The 19,655-nt window shown below is 41.9% G+C and overlaps 3 protein-coding genes across 8 annotated transcripts; 2 read left to right on the plus strand and 1 right to left on the minus strand.

Moving 5' to 3' along the window:
• Positions 1-2,546: 2,546 nt before the first annotated feature.
• On the minus strand, positions 2,547-7,651 carry LOC117046629 (DPY30 domain-containing protein 1-like). 3 transcript variants are annotated; one of them, XM_033148760.1, is made up of 6 exons: positions 7,506-7,651; positions 6,809-7,000; positions 6,073-6,195; positions 4,874-4,969; positions 3,681-3,797; positions 2,547-2,765 (listed from the first exon to the last, which is right to left on the minus strand). In XM_033148760.1, exons 2-6 carry the CDS (start codon positions 6,953-6,955, stop codon positions 2,712-2,714), a joined length of 537 nt encoding a protein of 178 aa, XP_033004651.1. In that variant the 5' UTR covers positions 6,956-7,000; positions 7,506-7,651; the 3' UTR covers positions 2,547-2,711. The 3 variants fall into 3 exon arrangements, with proteins under 3 accessions (XP_033004651.1, XP_033004649.1, XP_033004648.1); XM_033148758.1 differs by having other exon boundaries at positions 7,500-7,651; XM_033148757.1 differs by having other exon boundaries at positions 7,485-7,651.
• Positions 7,652-9,288: 1,637 nt separating this feature from the next.
• Positions 9,289-13,922, plus strand: LOC117046630 (DPY30 domain-containing protein 1-like). 4 transcript variants are annotated; one of them, XM_033148762.1, is made up of 6 exons: positions 9,351-9,377; positions 10,379-10,450; positions 10,572-10,737; positions 10,830-10,952; positions 11,145-11,252; positions 13,322-13,922. In XM_033148762.1, exons 3-6 carry the CDS (start codon positions 10,585-10,587, stop codon positions 13,685-13,687), a joined length of 750 nt encoding a protein of 249 aa, XP_033004653.1. In that variant the 5' UTR covers positions 9,351-9,377; positions 10,379-10,450; positions 10,572-10,584; the 3' UTR covers positions 13,688-13,922. The 4 variants fall into 4 exon arrangements, with proteins under 4 accessions (XP_033004654.1, XP_033004653.1, XP_033004655.1 ...); XM_033148763.1 differs by lacking the exon at positions 10,379-10,450 and having other exon boundaries at positions 9,289-9,377; XM_033148764.1 differs by lacking the exons at positions 9,351-9,377; positions 10,379-10,450 and adding an exon at positions 9,546-9,597.
• Positions 13,923-15,095: 1,173 nt separating this feature from the next.
• EXOSC3 (exosome component 3) lies at positions 15,096-19,053 on the plus strand. Its single transcript, XM_033148765.1, has 4 exons — positions 15,096-15,393; positions 16,591-16,740; positions 17,518-17,669; positions 18,388-19,053. Exons 1-4 carry the CDS (start codon positions 15,130-15,132, stop codon positions 18,587-18,589), a joined length of 768 nt encoding a protein of 255 aa, XP_033004656.1. The 5' UTR covers positions 15,096-15,129; the 3' UTR covers positions 18,590-19,053.
• The last annotated feature ends 602 nt before the right edge of the window (positions 19,054-19,655 follow it).

Genomic DNA, 19,655 nt, shown 5'->3' on the forward strand with positions numbered 1-19,655 from the left:
CTCACATGGAAATTTGCGTCACGCCTCACAAGAAGCAACGGGTCACTGCATTTGTACAGGATGTTCCCCACAGCTTCTGTCAAGCGTTTCAAAAGGCAAGGTCCATAGGGGAAGACTGGGAGGAAACAAACCTTGGAGCCTCAGCGAATCATTAGTCCCTGGGTATGCGTGTGTAGGGTTGCCAACAAGTCCATACTTTTCTGGGCCAGCCATTAAGGGTTCTGGGCCCGCTAACTGGAACAGGAGAAGCCTAGAAAATGAGTAAACTGGGATTCTGCAACAAGCGTGCCTAACTCTGGTCCATGGCTTGCCTAATTATGCTGGGTTCCACTCAGTCAGTAGAGCATGAAACTCTTAATTGCAGGGTCATGGGTTCGACACCCACATTGGGTAACAATATTCCTGCATTGTAGGGGGTTGGACGAGATGACCCTTGTGGTCTCTTCCAACGCTACAATTCTATGATTGTACAATGCACCAGAACCCATCCTGCCTCTACCCCGACTTGCCAGGCTCGGCCGTGCACTGGCCCTGCCCCATCAGGTTCTGTCCTGACTTTGCCTGTACTGCCCCAGGCCCGAATTTTTTGAAGTCAAAAGTTGATAACTCCGGACACTCCATCAAACATCATGAAAAATACACAATTGGAGCCATTGTGTAGATGTAGCAACAAGATCTTTTTTTTGTCTGCGTTATCCGGATTTCTCTATATTGACATACTAGGAAGTTTAATTCAAAATGGCATCGATCCCGAAAAACGCATTTGGTTCATCGTTTTCTTGCGCAGATAAACTAGGAAGTACTTGTTCTACATCTACAGCTGTTTGATTAGGTTAGCTTGTATTGCTCTGCACAATGTTTTATGAATAGAATTTTTGTTGCACTTACTGATATGGTGATTATGAATATGTGAGCTATTTGGGGCACAATATAATGGAAACATGACATACAAATAAACATAATATGATTCGGATCTCTAGAATCTGTGTTGATGCAATATTTGGTTAGCCAACTGCATTTGGATATTCTCAGGCCATTCGCTTCATTGTGGTTGTACTGTAGCTCTTTGCACATGTCTGCAAAGTGGGTATAATCATGGCCGAATCCTGCCTGCCTGTTTTGCTTTGGGCCATGCCTGCCTCACTCCCTAGGTTCACCTCACCTCCATGGGTCAGACAGAACGTCTAGCTTACATGTAGGTTCATAAAGCCCAATACTGTATGCACATGCCCCGTAACATGAAACCTGGTAAATTTCCCATGCCTGGTATTACATGTAGCATCCAACATATGGATGTGAGCTGGGCACAGGGCTAACCTCACTACCCCACTATGCGTTGATGGCAGCCACTTGCCCAAGGTAGGAAAAGTGGCCTATTATTTAACTGCGGTGCAAATAAAATCCTAAGTGTTCAACACATGGGAAAGAAAGTCACAACTGCATTGCCTAAGGTTTGCTAGATACACATAAGCTTCTGCAATGCAGGCTCTTAATAAAGAACAAGTTTGTGTGTGTAGCTACCATTTAGTGTGTGGATACACACACAGAAAGAGAATTCCAGCTTCGAGAGGAGCCCGTCTAGTTACACTGCTTAATTCAGTTTGACCTTATTTTGGGCCTCATATCTGTTTTCAGTAGTAGTAGGATGGCAACAGCTGTGAGGAGCATATTACTATCAACGCATTCTTTTCAGTGTCTGCGTAAGGGGTCTCAGGTTTAGCTAAATAAACCTGCAAGAACCATTTGAGGGGGAAGGCGAGGGAGAGGGAGAAATCCACATAGCTGGACATATTTTTCAAACAGCAACACCACTTCATCCAAATATAATCATATAATCCTAAAATTAAAATAAAAACCATATTTTGTTACTAATATAAAAGGGGCAGATCTTCTGTTTTTGGTGTCTTCTGTGTACATGTGTCTTGTTTTATTTCAGAATTTCACAGCAAAGGAAGCCAACTGGAGTCCCATTAGGGAATGCAAATTCCCCATGTGCACACCTGAAATGTTGGGGTCTAAATGGCACAAAATATGATAAAAACATGGCTTTATGCTGATGCCTGTGTTAAGAGATGAATTTCAGAGTGTCTTTAGTAAACGTTTGTTGTTATTGATTCCACCCACAAACCTGTCTTGCTCCACCCATGAGTGACCATGTGGAATTCAGGCATAGGCAAACTCGGCCCGCCAGATGTTTTGGGACTACAACTCCCATCATCCCTAGCTAACAGGACCAGTGGTCAGGGATGATGGGAAATGTAGTCCCAAAACATTTGGAGGGCCGATTTTGGGGATGCCGGATGTAGATTCTGTCAATGCCAGTCATGACTCCTGACCCATTAGAATCCGCTCTGCTTCTGCCCTCTCTGGCCTTCCCCAGAGAGGCAGTGTTTTGAAGTCTATGACATGGCAAGCTTGGGCACAACCTCATTGCCAATACAACAGAGAGGTCTTGCTGTTGGGCTCTTAGCTCTGTTTAATCCCAACTAGTGATTGGGTTATATTGTACATGAAGGCACCGCCGCATCCAGTAAGTAAATAGGGACTACCTTATACAGCTTGCTTTTATTTTATATTTTGGTGGTGGGAGTTTGCTCTTTAGCAACATTAATTCATTGTATCAGTAGCCCTAAAACAGATACCAGCCATCCACATCTGTAGCAACCCTTGAAGTTTCTGGAATAAACAGCTGCAGGTGAGAAAGACATCTCTCAAACAGGCGACTCTTCTCCTTCCTCTGTCTCAGCTACTGTAGTCAGTGCATGCTAGAAGTCAAGAAAATAGAGAGGAGGAGAAAGAGAGAACGTTATCACTTATTGGAACTCTTAAGATGATCTGTGAAAAAAGCAAAAAAAAAAAAAAAAGGTGTTTAAATGGCTGTCAGACTACTCAGTGAACAAAAACTCAACCCAAACATTTCAGGGGGGGTTTCTTAGAATTTATCAGATGACACCCGGGGTCCCTGCCAGGCCTACGATTCTGCGATTCCATTATTTTAATATCAGAAACAAGTTCAACTGGGAGAAAGTTGCCTAGAGAGATCATTGCATCAGATAGGGGGAGATCTCTCTATACTCTTTATTCAACCACTCCCTTTATTATTAAAACTGGATAACACCCCTTGCTTTTTTTTGTTGTGTTTGTGGCAGATTTTCTCCCATCATATCTAGTTTGGCCCTATAATAACCTGGGCACCACAGAGTATTCTCTCATTACTGGATCCTTGCATTTTACCACTTCAGGAGGGATAGGACTGAGGTTATCTCCTCCCTCCACTCACCCAGACCATGTGCAAGTATCGGTCCTCCAGAGGCAAAATGTTTGAAAATCACTGCCCCAGAAGAGGAGCAGAGGTGAGCAGCAACACTCTCCTTGCTTTCTTCCCACACTCTAGTATTCCAGAAACCCTGATGTGAGCGTCACACCAGTAGCTCACGCTCTCAACGGAACCATGCACTGGAAATGAGAACTTCCTTCCAGAGGTAGCTGCAAAAGGGGATTAGGAAAATTCATGGAGGATAATAAGACTGTTGGTCACATGAAACCAACAACGCCATGGGATCTCTATATTCAGAGGCAAAATGTCAATGAAAACCAGTTGCTGGAGAGGAGCAACAGGAGAGGGCTCCTGCCTTTGTGTCCTGCTAGTGGCATTCTTAGAGGAATCTGGTCGTACTTACGTCAGATTGTTCAATTTCATCTATCTCGTCAACTCTGCTCAGATGAGGAGCCCCATATTTGTCGGTCAGCTCAGCTAAGGTTTTTGACGGTGTCTCTTTCTCAGCAGCTGCCTTTGCCTACAATTCAAATTCCATTTTCAATACCACGGCGAATCCAAGCGATTTTACGAATGTATTCAGCTGAACAAAGCCGTAAATATGTAAGCACACGAAAATCATGGTGCAAGCCATTCCCCAGCTCCTTTCTCAGACCATTGGGCTGAATGGGCAGTATCTCCTGCGCACAAAAATTTCATTGAAATGAATGGTACCTGTGTGAGATGCACAGCAGCACTTGAGACCCACTGAATTTCTCCCTCTATTCTCTGAGCAATGTGACTAAGACAATGATCCACCATAGTCAGCAGAGGCCAATTCTGGCTGATTAGACGGTTGCTTGTTTTTCAACGAAAGCGTAAATATGTCTTCTTCGGGAATAATTTAAACAAATTGGCAACATGTAACTTTCCCCTGCTCCACTGCCCAGCAGCTAATGGCCCTTATTGTTATTGCACATGTCCTGTTTTAAAGGATGGGGAAACAACTATGGCTTGGGCTTGGCCTTATGTGCAAACTCATCCTTGACCATGGTTTGCTTGGCTCTCCTAACTTAGATGCTCACCAAACTTCAAAAGCACGAGGCAAGAACACTTGTGGGGGGACCAGATCACAGGAGAAACAAGCCATTGTTTGTTGGGTTGTCCGCAGGGCAACTTGTGGTTAACGAGCAGTGCGTAAAACAAACCATGGCTTAGCATTATGCACGAACCAGGTCAGTGTGATGTAGCTTTGAGACACGTACCCAGATTTGAGACACGTATCCCTACTCACTTATGAAGCACACTGGGCATGACTTTAGGCTAATCATGCACTAACTTTCCCTCCCTCAGCCTAGCTTACATGTCATGGGGTTGTTCTGAGGATAAAAATGGGATAAATGGGTAAAAGACGCACTCTGTGGTGTAAGAATGGGAAACATTTTTTTAAAACTGTCAAAGAAATAGCAGTTGAACACAGTTGTTTTTTTAAAAAAAGTGAGACCCCAAGTATGCCATTCCTCACCTGAAAGCTGCTGGAACATAATTTGGGAGACGGCTATTTGATGAGTGTTGGCATGCAAAATAGAAATGATCATCAATGGCATTTTATCCTACCTCCAACTCTGCTTGTTGTTTCTGCTCCAATAGAAGCTGCTCTTCTCTTTCTCTCTCTAATCTCTCTTGTTCTTCCCGTTCTCGTTCCATTTGGGCCTGCAAAAGCAAAAGCGCAAGTTGGTGAAAAGGAATTTCTCCCTTGGTGTGCTAGTCTTTTTCTTTCTTTCTTCTTGATTTGCAGGGAGTTTTTGCATGGCGGGTGGGGTGGCGGCATTAAAAAAAATGAGACCCACCAGCCGACTTAGCATTGTGTGCAAACTGAGCCAACTTCTCTGGTGTTCAGTTTAGATTGGTCAACGAAAGTAGAAATCATATAATTTTACACTTTCTTGCTTTATGGTCACAGAAAAATTTATAATCTTATGCCTTAGCTCCATGTTTAATCAAGGGTTCCCCCACCACCACCTATGTATGAATAAATAGTTTATATCATTTAAAAAGGACCAGTTGGCTTTGCTTTATGAATTGTGGGTTGGGATTAGAGATCAGCCAAAGGGAAAATATCCACCCATCCACACATGGTGCACACAAAGGCTGCAATCCCATACACAGGTACCTGGGAGTAAAGCCTACCGAATTCAGCCAGATTTACTTCTCAGCAGACTTGTACAGGTATATTAAATGAAATTGCATTAGCTAGCGCAAAAGCACATTTCTGCCCAAACATTACAAACCCTGCCGGTGCCTTTTAATTCATCTCTGAGATACAGTGGTGCCCCGCTAGACGAAAATAATTCGTTCTGCGAAAATTTTCGTCTAGCGGGTTTTTCGTCTTGCGGAGCGGCAATGACAGCCGCGCTCCGCAAAACGAAAAAAAAAAAAAGACGAAAATTTTTCGTCTTGCGAGGCAGCCCCATAGACTTTTCCGTCTTGCGGGGCAGCCTTCCGCTAGACGAATGCCTTCGTCTAGCGAGTTTTTCGTCTTGCGAGGCATTCGTCTAGCGGGGTACCACTGTATGAGCTCTCAAAAATTATCAATGTATAACCTCAGAACATTCAAAAGAATCCCTTGTGCAGGCACAATGCTCTTCTGTTCATGCAATGGAAGGCTCCGGTTACCCCCTGGTCTTCGGGAATGTGAGGATGCTATCCACAAAGGGGGGGGGGAATCAGATCTTTAAGATAATGCCCCCTTCTGGAAGCACTCACACACAGCTTGGGCTTTTTGACTGTTTCTCTGTTTGGTTGTTCTGCCCTACCTGCCTCTCCTCTTCTAGCTTCTGCTGAAACAAAAGTTCTTCTTCCTTCATTCTTTCGATCATTTCCAGTTCTCTTTTGGCTTCCTCGCGCTCTCGCTCCAGATCTTCCCTTTCCAGTCTCCTCTGGCAATGATTGTTTTTTTAATTAAAAAAGTCGGCATAAGAGAAAACAGAAAAGGAGATACAGAGTTTCACATCTCCCTAAGTAGCAAAAGGTTCAGGCAACAGAAAATGATAGGCTCAGATCTATTGCTAGGCAAAAGTATCTGGGACTTTACAGTAATATCTTGTCTGTTTACAAATATGCAAGCAGAGCAAGCAGGAGTGCAGTCCCTAGCCTAATAATAATAATAATAATAATAATAGAAAGTTGTCCTTGGCTAGGACTCTCTCTAGCTGCAGAAAGGGGCATAGCTCAGCCTTGACATCTCTATAGTGTAAAGCTCTGCTCAAGTGTTATTAACAATGAGAGTAGTGAACACCTTTAATTTAATAACAGGAAATGCCAGGACAGAATGGGAACAAAGTAATTTTAGCTCCTGCCCTGAAAGTATGTGTTATCTCATTCATGGCTCTAGGATTATCACCTGGCCACTCAGCAAGCATCAAAAGATGCAAAGCCGATACTTGTGTTTTACTTAACACACACAAGACTGTTCCCCTAATATAATAACCAACATTAGCATTTAATATTTGAAGAGCCTTGCAATATGAAGTATAGAAGCAGAGGACTCACGTGGAGGGCGTCATCCATATTTTTCCGATATTTATAAATCCACCATGCCAAGTACAGGATTGGGTCTGCTGGCCGACGTTCTGCCACCTCGGCAAGGCCCTCTGCCAAGCATCTGCCTAGGCATTTTTTGAGATATGCAGTCTCCATTTTCAGTTCTCTAAGTATCTGTGACGGCGATTAGTCCTTTTGGATCTAAAAATGGTGGCAAGCAGTGGGAGGAGGAGGAAGAGGGAAACATTTTGAATGTTTACATTACAGTAATTTAACAAACAGAAATATAAGCTGCTTTAACAACCTTTACCAGTTTAAAAAATTGCTGAGATATTTAAAGAAACCAATAAATTAATAGCTAGCTTTGACCTGGGTGAAAATCTATGATTAAAAGCTTCCTCTGTGGAATTTAAAGGCTGCAATTCCTAAGAATTTATTTCAGGTTAGTGCTATCCACCCCAGAAATCCTTCTGCATAAGCCCCATGAAAATGGACAGCAGCTGCACAACAGAACAAAAGCCAGATTTCGGGATGGTTCAAGCCCGTGGCAGTTAATCCAACCACACTGATGCGTAAACTAACCTGCGGTTGGATTAGCTCAATGTAGATTCCAGAGCCTATTCAAACTAAGTAGGTACTAAACTGCCATTTGATATCGACTTAAGAACATGGAAAGAGTACTTACTAAAAGATAACTCACACTCATATGAAGAGGAGAACTTTGTTCCTGATGCAAGGGTGACCAAACCCTTACTGGTATTTTCTTCACTCTTGTCTAGAAGAATAAGATCTGTGTGTATCCAAAGAAGGAAACAGTTAAGTCTGGATGCTGCTGTTTGGTATCCTAGCAACGGACCAGTGTTCTAGCCCTATGCTGCTATCTCCCTGAAGATTCTGTATCTCCTTCCTTCTTGGATAGATAGTATTTCTTTGTGTTTTTTATTGTTATCAATTGGAAAAAGGAATATATGAAGTTGAAATGTTTACATTGCATTACTTTATTTTTGGATGCCTGTATCATGTGGGTAATTTATAAGCTCGCATATTACTATATTCAGAAAAGGAACCCTTTTAAAAACAAACCTCCACCTTTGAAAGGTAGGTTAAAAAACCCTTTTATTCCTTTCCTTTCCACTAAGGTAAACACATCAGTACAGTATTCCACTTGTAACAAGAAATGACAGGTACTTGTTTTTTATACAAGCATCTATCAATAAATTAATGCTAATTTCAACCTCCAGTATATACAGCTAAGCGGTTCCCTTAGCCAATTAGCAGCTGCAACAAAAAGGTAGGAATCATACACACTGTTTAGGCTGTTAATCTGGGTGCCAGACCCCCCTAATCCCTGGATCCAACAAGTGTTAGAATTTAATCAAGGCTTCTAATTCATGGAATAGCCAAGCTAGCCTCCTAGTGAGGGCGATAGCCTGGGTGACAAGCCATTAAGGGGGATTAAGGGGTTTGGTGCGAGACAGCAGATGGGTGGGGGTCCTTCCCTCAACAGATAAAGCCAGGGTTTAGAGTAGAAAGTTTCAGAGCAGTGATAGGACCTAGAAGTAAAGCAGCAAGGTGGAGAAAGAGTCAGAGCGCAATGTTTGATGTCTGTTTGAATCCAAGGCTGCAGTTATGGGAGAAACAAGTCCCTTTTGGGGGTGATGATGCTGTGGTCGTAGGCTCAGTTTGAATAACCCATAGATCATAAAGACACCATAGTCTCCGCTGTGCTCATTCCAAAAGGAAACATGAACCCTGGGGGAACACCTGGATTCTTGCACTGCTAGGAGAGTGGAGTGACATGCAACAACACCAAAGAAGGAAGGGGACACATACAGAAGTGATACAACTTCTGCTGGGCACACGAAGTGTTCACAAATACAGATGTTCAGAAACAGCTGGTGGACTTCCACAACAATCTGTGGGGAGTGTTCCACCACCACCACCACATTAAGGTCAAATTTCGATTTACACTGTGTACATTTCCACCCTGGGACTTTTGAATGAAGATCGGATCGTAAATACTTTTAATAAGCAAAAAATGTTGTAAAAAAATTAAACATTTCAAAAATCGTGCTGTGCAGTTGGGTTCAAGCTCGAACTCTTCTTGCACAGCAGCGCCTTCCAGTCCTGGAGACTTGGGCTCTGCTATCTCCTCCTCCTATTTTCATCTCATGTACAACCAGCTAGTGTGCTTTTCTGTTTCCACGGTAATAATACACAGAACATCCCGATGAGAGCAGCAAGGGATTCTCTCTCTCTCATTTCCTATCTCTCTGCTGCAGGCAGGGAGACGGAACGGCACCCTGAAGATGACAGCACCATGGCTTCTCTTCTTTTTAACTCCCTTTCCTATCTCTTGTGATGCCGGGAGACGGAAACAGTAGGCGCGCGGCGATTAAGCCAATGAGGCGGCAGCAACAGCGCGCGCACGCGGAGACGAGACGCTTGTGGACGTACTGCGCCGCCTCGCGTCGAGTAAGGCGTTCCGGTTGCTAGGCGACGGGGAGCCCGAATCCCCGCGATCGGGCCCCATAAGGCAGAGTGCAATCCGGCGAGACTAAAGCTTGGCTGGCTAGTGGTACGATGCAGATTTATTTATTTACTTTGGAGGGGTAGTAGCATTAATGTCCTTTATAAAGCTGCCTTAAAAAAAATTCTGTACCTGGGACACATTTCTTTTTATTTCTGAATTAATTTTTAAGTAGACTTTTAATATAAAGGGTTTGTTTAGTTGGTTGGGTTGCATAAGGCTTCCCTGCAAAGTTTTAAAACTTTTGCTCACTTTGGTCCCGTAAAAGGTAAGGCTTTGTTCTGCGAGCCCCGGTCTTTGGGGCACCCACCGGCTAGCAATCGCCGTTTCTTGCCAAGTCTTTGGAAAAAGAATGATCAGGGGAGTTAATAGAATCACAGACTCAATCATGGAGTTGGAAGGGGCCCCGAGGTCAGTTTTGTTTTGTTTCTGCCCAATATTGGGCGGTAGGAGTTTAATGTAGTAGTCTCCATTTTTATCTATTCACTTTTTTCCAACGATTTGTAAAAATATCTAAGGGAAAAATGTTTAGAAGAAATGCATAATGTATATTACTAAATGACTGTTTAGTTTTGTATCAGAAGATGATTGAATAATAAAATTTTAAAGACTTATTGCAAAAAAAGGAAGGGCCCCCCGAGGGTCATCTAATCCAACCCCCCGCAATGCAGAAATCTTTTGCCCAAGGTGGGGCTCAAACCCACAGCCCTGAGATTAAGAGTCTCATTCTCCACCAAATGAGTGTAGCCAGTGTTCCTGTGAAGGGCTGTCAGGATCGCCAAGATGATGTGATCATTGTGCTATGCAAATATTAAGTAACTGGTCTGTTCTCTTTTTCCTGCTCCCTTTGCATATATTTATCTCCCATTGGATTTGTGGGAGGCCCCTTCCGGCATCCCTCCTGTGCATGCAGAGGTGCATCGGCAGGGCAGCTGCTTGTGCCTAATGGTGCATGTAAATGATCCAACTGGTTTAGTTCCGGTTACTATCTAGACCCATAGATATTACAATTTTTTTATAAATAATAAAAATGTTTTCATTCGCTGCAGAAAGCAAAGTATGCTTTGAAAATACAGCTGAGATGTATGAAAGTGCAGGGAGGACGTTGGCAAAGGCGGAAGGTAAAGAAACCTGATTAGAGTGCAGGATCTTGGGAATTATTTCTGGAACATTGATTTTATTAACTTGGAATGAAGGAATGTGATCTGGCAAGAGTTCACCCAATGTGCCATATCCATGCAGAGCTTGGCAGAAGATGGGGATGGATGTCAAATACCTCAAGGAACGCATAGGAAGATGTTTGGCTGAGGGACTTGCGGAAGCAGCGGACCGTCGGCCTGTGGACCCAATCGATTTCCTGGCACACTTTATTTACAACTACAAGAACAGATTAAATGAAGAAGAAAAGGTAATGCGTCTCTTCTTAATTTAAAAGCATCAAGGAGACAGGGTTCCCATTAATCCTTTGTGCATTTCCTCAATACTTTGTGCTTTTTCTAGAGGAGGGTAGAGAGGGCCGAGCTGGAACGTGAGCATGAAGAAGCCCTTGCAGAAGCGAAGAGGATGGAAAAACTGAAAGCAGAAGAGCTCCTGGTTGCCAAGAAATTTGAAAAACAGCAGCAGGTCTGAAACCCTTTCCTAAGCAATATTAAGTTTACCACGTGAATAGGTAGTGATCTGTAATGACAGCAGAGAACCAAAAATAAGCCAGTAATGCCATTGTAGTGAATGGCTATTGGGTTTTAAATGATGAGTGGCTGAGACACCATCAATCATTTGTTTTAGTTAGCTAAATCACATTTTTATTTTATAAAGATCATTAAAGAGCAGCAATCCAAGAAGACAATTGCGGAGTTATCTGAGAAGGATGGGGCACCAATTCTGCAGAGTATTGAAGAAACTGACAAAAATCATATAAATGAAGTGAGTAACAACATGTATGTGGGTTTATTGTCTCAGAATTCCCTTTTAATAATGAAATTGGGTGGTTGAGTATTTCAGTTTGAGAGTAAAATGAGGCCACCAAAAAATTGAGTAGTTTCTACATACCCACGTATACAGAAGTGTAAACAAAAAGCTTTCTTTTTAAATAAAATAACTGCTCTATGACCTTCCACGAACTGTGACCTTCCAAAAATGTTTTGGGCACCGAGATAAGAAAACAGAGTAATTAATTGTTTGGAGGATGAATTTCTGGATTCTCAATGAACACTTAAGACAGGAACTCCTTTGTCTTTCCTATCTCTATTGCTTGGAGTCAGGTGTGTGTGGCTGGCCAGTAATAGCTCTAATGAAATCCTCAATTTCTCCATTATTTTTTATGGACATTTCTCACTTCCATCTGGGAAGCTTGGGTCAAAGGGAAGTGGTTGAGCAGATTGTATGAGTCTAAAAACTAAGCCTGTGGTCAATGCATGGAATCAGATGAATAAAATAAATTGGAAGAGAAAGGAAATTAATTGGTCAGTCAAGATCCTAATAGCTTATATTATAATGAAGAATAACATTCGTTTTGGATGAGGAGAGATGTAGGTCTTGAGATTAAAGTCTCCTCCCCAGACTATACTCCACTTGCCTCCCTGTATAGCAACAAAATGGTTTGGTTCAGGACTGGTGGCGAGATCTGATCCTGTGCCCTTTAGTACTGTATAGCAGAAGAGGGATATCTTTTTTTGGTGGTGGTGTGTTTCCTCTGCAAGTTTCAAATAGAGTTGCACAGCTTTTGTTCAGGGCTTCAGCTAATCTGGAACGAGAGCACCTGTTAGGAGCTGGGGAAACGTTGCAACAAGTTTTGTTTGTCTTCGCTTCGTGAATATTGCTTGTGCTCTCCAAGTTTATGTTTCTCACTGCTGCTTGAAATTCTTCTTTCTCTCAGTGAGTGTTTGTTCTGTTACTTAAACTAACCCTATTCATGCAACCAGGACAACCTACAGAGGAACAAATTTTAAAAGTCTTTAGCTGTATCACTTCATGTCTTGGTTGGGGTGTGCTCTCTGTTTTAAGGTATATCCCAAGTAACCTGCACATAGAAAAAATGCATATTCTCCCCAATGTTGTAGTCTTCGACATGCAAGGAGGTTAATTTTCTTAGACACATTCAAACATGCAGTCTTACTAACTGCAGTCTGAACAGGTACAGTTCAGGGGGGAAATAACCAAAGCTCTCATCTAGAGAACTTCTGTTTTTGCAGATAGGCTGTTCCATTTTGGATTAGGTCTGACACTGGGGGTTGGAAAGGCAAGGCTGAAAGGCCACTTCCTGTATAGTGGGAGTAACTACCTATCACTCTCCAACTAAAAAATGGAAACATCTGCAACATATGCAGAAATGCAACAACACTGTTGGATCACCCTGAAACAGGAAAAACAAAAACAAATGGAAACTAAGTCAATCATCAGCGGGAGAACAACTAATATAAGGAGAGAGGAAGTGAACATTTGAGTCAGTGGGTAGGTGGAATGCCTGTATTTATGAGAACAGAAGGTTCACTAGATAAGAAATTTGTTTTCTTGCTTTATTTATAAGGGAGTATTCTTTATTGGGTTGTAAAAAAGTACTGCCTCCCTGGGAGGGCATTCTTCCTTGCCCAAACAGTCCAGCATATGCCACATTGGCTTGATGACTCAGTGAAGATCCATATGGCCAAAGATTACCTTGGCTGAGTTTGAGTTATTATGAACATTTTATTATTTATTAAATATTTTTGTTACAAAATAATAAATTGTATTTTTAATATGTTCTTGGAAGCTGCCCAGAGTGGCTGGGGAAACCCAGCCAGATGGGCGGGGTATAAATGATAAATTATTATTATTATTGATTTCCAGAAGAAGGGAGAACTGAGACTATTTTTAATAATATCCCCTTTAAGTTTGTGAATTATCTGAGCCATTAGTACATTACATTGCCTCTAGATAACTGGTTTCAAAAGGAGAATTTTCGTGGTGGTGTATGTCCCTGTGCTCATGTATATGATGTTGACTTGTATTAACAGAAGAGAACAGAAGAGAAGGATGTGAGGATTCCAGAAGAACATGAAACTACTGCTGAGTCAAAGAAAGAAACCTTAGAAGACAAATTGGATCAAGGTTACACCAGTGTTGTAAAGGCTGAATTGGGTGAGACACCTGGTGAGGAGGATACCAGCACAACTCTCCAGGAAGCCTTGACAGAAATAACCATGGATGAAGATTTTAATCGGATTCCGCAGGAGACGATGGATGATGGAGATGAAATCCAGTTGGAACATGATGAAGTAAATCAGAATGAACATGATACACAAACAGAAGATGACACGGAAGATGAAGAAGCCACTCTAGATGAGGAATCCAAATCCAGTCAAGATCTGAATTTGGAGTAACAGTGCAATCCTAACCATGTTTACTCAGAATTAAGTCCCACTGAGTTCAGCAGGACTTTCTCACAAGATGTTGTGCATAGGACTGTGACAAAAAAAAATTAAAGCAGCAGCTTCTGAATTGGTTTAGATTCTTCCCTTTCTCTAACTTGCAGTGTTCTGGGGTGGATGATCACGGTGTTTCTACTACAGTTGTTGATTTCAGTGGAACTAAACCGCAGGAATTCTTTTAATTTTGACATTTTCATATTATGGAAAAGGTCATGCAAATAAACTTCAGGTCTAGATTTGTCAGTTTTCATGACACTTTTTCAAGACTTCGTTACTGCTGAGATGTGCATGATAGACATACTCAGCTACTGTACTGTGCTTCTTAAAAACTCATACGGCAGTTGTCACATATCTCTGTGTCTCCACTAATTACCAGATGGTGTCGCCATAGCTTTGGAAACCAGGAGATGATTCATTGTGGTCTTTTATCTCATTTGCTGTTAAATTAGAAAGTTGAAGCTAGAAAGGAATATTTAGAGAGGTAATTAAAATATTTGAGACAAGATCAGTGATAAACTAAAACTAGATACATACAGGGGATGCTTGTCTAAACAAAACGTTTTTAGTAGGTGCCCAAAAGGGTACAGTGAAGGTACCTGCCTGGTGTCAATAGGCAGTGAGTGCCATAGCATAGGTGCTGCCATATTAGAAGGATTTCTTACCAGTGCAGAACAGGTATTATGTGGCACCACCTGTAGCAGTGCCAGTTCTGCAGACTGAAGCGGTTGAGTGAGCATATGACGATCTCACAGGTAAACTGGTCCCAAGTTGTTAAGAGCATTGTATGCTAACAGCAACACCTTGAATGGGGTCTGAGAGCAAACTGACAACCATTGTGTGTAACAAGACATCCCACACACAAATACCCCACCCCCCGTTTGGTTCCTTTTGCATGCATGCATGCAGTCACATGACGCTCTCACTCTTCCTACACTGCAAAATGACCATCTGCCACTGATGCTTTCGCTGAAATTCCTGCATTGCAGCGGGGTTGGATTAGATGACCGGGGGGGGGGGTCCTTTCCCAATCAACAAAGGAGATAGCTCACTTTTGCAGATGACCTTCGGGGTCCCTTCCAACTCTACAATTCTGTGACAACTGGGTGGCCACCTGCCATGAATGCTTTAGTTGAGATTCTTGCATTGCAGGGGGTTCGACTGGATGACCAGCGGGATCACTAACAACTCTAAAATTCTATGATCCCGGGGGAAAGAAGAAGCGAGTGCCTCTCTAGCCCAGTCTATATAGTGGCAGGAGTCCATCGGCGATCCTGGGAAAGGATGAAGGGCAGAGATAGACAGACGGCGGAGGGAATCGCCTGCGCATGCGCAAGAAGGCCCTTGCCCCCGCATGCGCAGGCAAAGGAGGAGCGAGCGGGCTGTTTTGTGGCGTCATGGCGCGCTCGGCTGAGGAGCTTGTAGGGCATGTGGTGCTGCCGGGGGACGCCCTGTTCCTGCCGGGCCACGCCGAGGCGGACAGCGAGAGGCTGTGCTTGGCCACCGGAGGCCCTCAGAAAGGGCGGCTGGTTTGCGGGCCCGGGTTGAGGCGCGGCGGGGACGGGCTGCTTGTCGCCAAGTGCGGGTTGCTGCGCTACCGCGGCGGCGGCGGCGGAAGTGGCTCCGGGGGAACCTATTGGGTGGACTCTCAGCAGAGGCGGGTAAGGCGGGGCGGGGCGACGGAAGTGGCGGAATGGGAAACAGCGCATGCGTGGCAGGGTGGCGGTTGGCGGTTGGCGGTTGCCCCTTCGGGGATTCCGCGCCGTTATTTCACAGGGAGGGAGGCGGGCTTCTGGCCACGTTTTCATTTATTTATTCCATAGAATGGTTCTCTTGTTTTAAGCAACAACAACAAAGTGGGTTACAAAAGTGATGTTTTGTATAGTACTGAAATTTGTAGGTTTTAAAAAATGAAATTAAAAACTGCCTCATCCAGTCGCTCTGCAAACAGGATTCCAGACAGTCTTTAATGTCTTGAACCGCCCTGAGATGTACGGGTGAAGGGCGGTATGCCAAATATATTTCCAGTGATTATTAAGGAAGGGGGAGGGGAGGAGGACTGGTTTCATAACAACCGGTTTCATAAGAATCCTAAAACCGCAATAACAACCAAAGCAGTTCACAAAAAAGGTGTTGTACAGCGCTGCTTGTTTTATTTTCTTATTTTTTTATATCAAAAATGTTAACCTTATCCAGTAACACCTCAAGGAGGAGATCTGTATAAACTTGATAACCCCCCCCCCCCAACTTGGAGCATAACTTCTTTGAATCCCTTTTCAACTAGAACGGATTAAGCACTTTCCGGAAGCGGTTTTCTTTAAGAACCCACTTTGGCTGCAGTGTTCTTTGATTCATGTCAGAGTATCCCAAAAGAGTGGGAAACCAAGCATTTTGCTGTGTTTTTATTTAATCATTATGTTAGTCACTATGTATAATAAACACCATTTTAGCGATTAACTGTACTCTACCAGGATGCAGAGTGAAATTGAGTGAAGTGTGGTATGAACCTTTTAAGAATACCCTATACTTATTATCTGTACACCTTATGACAACACTGTACAGTTTTATGCCCAAATTTTGTATGTGTGTATATATGGGCAGAATGGTTTGGATCACATGCTGCACCAAGGCAAACCATAGTTTAGCACAAACATACGGACTCCTGCAGAGAACAGTATGTCCACTTTGCCCATTCCTGGTCATTCTGCTGCTACGCTAAGTGGATTGTGATGATGGATTGTGTTTGAGGAGCATACTGTGTAATATGTATCAGCATTCTTGCTTGTTTTGAAGGATAAAGCAATCTGCATATTTAAAAATACTTTCCTTCCTTGCTCCCAATTTTTTTTCATGACTAGTATGTTCCAGTCAAGGGAGACCATGTGATTGGCATAGTGACAACCAAAGCTGGGGACATATTCAAAGTGGATGTTGGGGGAAGTGAGCAAGCATCTCTATCCTACTTGGCATTTGAAGGCGCAACCAAAAGAAACAGGCCGAACGTGCAGGTGAGGAGTCTGAACACGGCTGACAGCATTGATTCTCTAAAGCTACATTCTATACACAATTTCGTGAGAACCTTGTTGAGTTCAGTGTGATTTACTGCAACAGACAGGATTATGTTATTAAGCTTGTGCTAATTAATCACAATGGTATTATTGAGTCAATACCTCTCCTTTAGTCACAATGTTTTATCAGTACATCTCTGTGTGAACATGTTGAAGGAGATCATGTACACCTTGGGCAAAGAGTCTAAATTCCTTTGCATGTTGCTCTTCCATCTGTCAATTTGTGACAAGAGCTCCTGATCCTTGGAATATGCATGTGGTAACAAATTACTCATTGTCATGCTTAGATAGGCAAGAATAATAGGAACAGGCTTTGCCTGTTTGGGTTCCTTTTAAAATCAGTGTTGGACAGTTAAGAATCTGATGTTGCATCTTCCTTTTACTGTTGGACTATTGACGCTTTAAAGAAAAGCTTGGAGATCTTTTGTTGTTCAACAATATTTTATGTCAGTTGACCGACGTGCCAACATTACATCTCACAGGCTTTTGTTGCCCTGTTTAATGAGAACAGCAAGCAACTACATCCCTGGCAAAATGATTTCTTAATAAAACTTCATTTGTAATGTAACATAACCTCCCACATTTCAGATGAATATAGAAGCATTATTGTGTGATGAAGCTAATTGTATATAAATTTATTAAAGTTGAACACGATACCTTTCATAAGAGTTACACATTCAGAACCATTTCATCTATTTATGTATTTTTTTCCCTTAGGTGGGAGACCTTATTTATGGACAGTTCATTGTTGCCAATAAAGATATGGAACCTGAGATGGTCTGTATTGACAGCAGTGGCCGAGCAAATGGAATGGGAATCATTGGACAAGATGGTTTCTTATTCAAGGTGTCATTAGGCCTAATAAGAAAGTAAGTGTGACAGATTTCTAACCCAAGTGTTTTGAGCTTGGAAGTTCTAGCTTAGATTACAAAAGCAAATACATGTTTGGCAGTGCAACTGTTCTATGCGAACTAGGATTAATATCACTTTGGCATTTTAATTGCATGCCAAAATTGATGTAACTAAAAAAAAAAAATGTAGTAACTGAAGACTACAAATCAATACAGACTTCTATCAGGATATCTGACACAAACTCTTCCAGCACTTTGGTACTTTAGATGTGAGAGGCTATGTTTTTTCTTAAAGATTCTTTGCATATACAAAACTAAAATGTTTGGGAAGAAAGCCAAGCAAGAACTTTTCTCCCTGGCATGTTTTTGTTGCACAAATAATATGTTAATTTATCAGTCAGTCATGCAGTTTCTCACTCTGCCCCTAGCTCTCTTGACCAGCAATCTAAAGAGTGACAGTCCCATGAAAATGTTTTATACCACCTCATCTTAGTGGGATGTAACCTGATAATGGGTATCTCCCAAGGCCCAAAATGAGTGGGCCTGTGAAATTGCAGGTTACTTTTTCAGCAAAATCTTTTTTTAAAAAAAGCATCCCAACACCTGCTCTGATTTGGGTAGGTCCTAAAGAAAAAAATGTAGCTTTGTAAGAATTGAGGTCTTAATAATTAGAAGTATGAACAGTTTACCAGAGCCATATATTGACTTTTCCTTTCACATTTTATTTTGACTGCAGACTCTTAGCTCCGGAGTGTGAAATAATCCAAGATTTGGGACAGCTTTATCCATTTGAACTGGTGTTAGGAATGAATGGGAGAATTTGGGTGAAAGCCAAAACAATTCAACAGACTTTAATTGTGGCAAATGTCTTAGAAGCTTGTGAACACATGACTGCAGAACAGAGGAAACAAGCTGTTTCCAAGTTGTTAGACAACTGATGGGAAGGGATTTTATATAGATATTCTTATGTGGCAATGTTGACCCAGAAATGCATTTTTAAATATTTTTTATATTTAAGGCAATAAATGTTACAGTTCAAATACTTTTATTTTTTTATTCTGTATCTTTTGCTCTTGAGTTTGTCTTGTGACAAATTATGTCTGCTTTTTGTTCCCAGTAGCAGACTGTGACTTGTAGTACACTTTTTGTAAAAGTACTTCAGACTTTTATAACTAAGTCAGTGGTATTTGCAAAACAGAGAACCTCACTTTGGTCTGTTATTTTTATTCTCATTGTATTTTTAGTGACTTGCAGCTTGATTACGTGTGTGTTTATTCAGAATTAAGTTGTGAATTCAGTGGGGTTTACACCCATGTGAGTGGGCATAGACTTGCAATTACTTTTTGCCAGCTGTACTTCATGAAGCTGTGAAAAATAAAGAAAAAGGTTTGTATCAATGAAAGAAGTGGCTTATGCCATGAATGCTTGTCTCCGGAAAGAAATGATTTTGTTGCACTTTCCATGAGAAATGTTTGTGTTTTAAAAATATATATATATACTGTTTGATTGCAGGAAAAGCCTTCAAAGGGATTTACAAAAAAGATAAAATATAATTATCACTAAAAAAATACAACCATAATTTAAAACATAGAGAAAGTTAAAACCACAACAGAATAGACTAAAACAAATTAAAAATCATTAAAACTTTCTAAAGTTTGGGTAGGCTTATCTAAATAAGAATGTCTTTAGCAGGCACGGAAAAGAATACAATGAAATTGCCTGCCAACTATCAGATGTTGAAGTTGGCTCCCATAATTGTTTCTTATAGTGTTGTAAGAACTATTCAACTTCCTCTTGAAACAAAAATACATTACTGTCTTCTAAAGTGCACAGTCTTGCTGGTGCCTTTCGTGCTGGATTGTCCTGCATCAGAAGGCTGTTCCCATGTAATTTTTCAAATTTCAGTTTGCATAGGAAAAACACTGCTTTTTCCTTTAGAGGAATTTGAGTCTCACTTAAAATACGTCATTGGAGGAGAGGGATTCTTTTTTTAAAAATTAAATT

The sequence above is a fragment of the Lacerta agilis genome, chromosome 5, assembly GCF_009819535.1.
Source record: "Lacerta agilis isolate rLacAgi1 chromosome 5, rLacAgi1.pri, whole genome shotgun sequence".
NCBI classification, from domain to species: Eukaryota; Metazoa; Chordata; class Lepidosauria; order Squamata; family Lacertidae; genus Lacerta; species Lacerta agilis.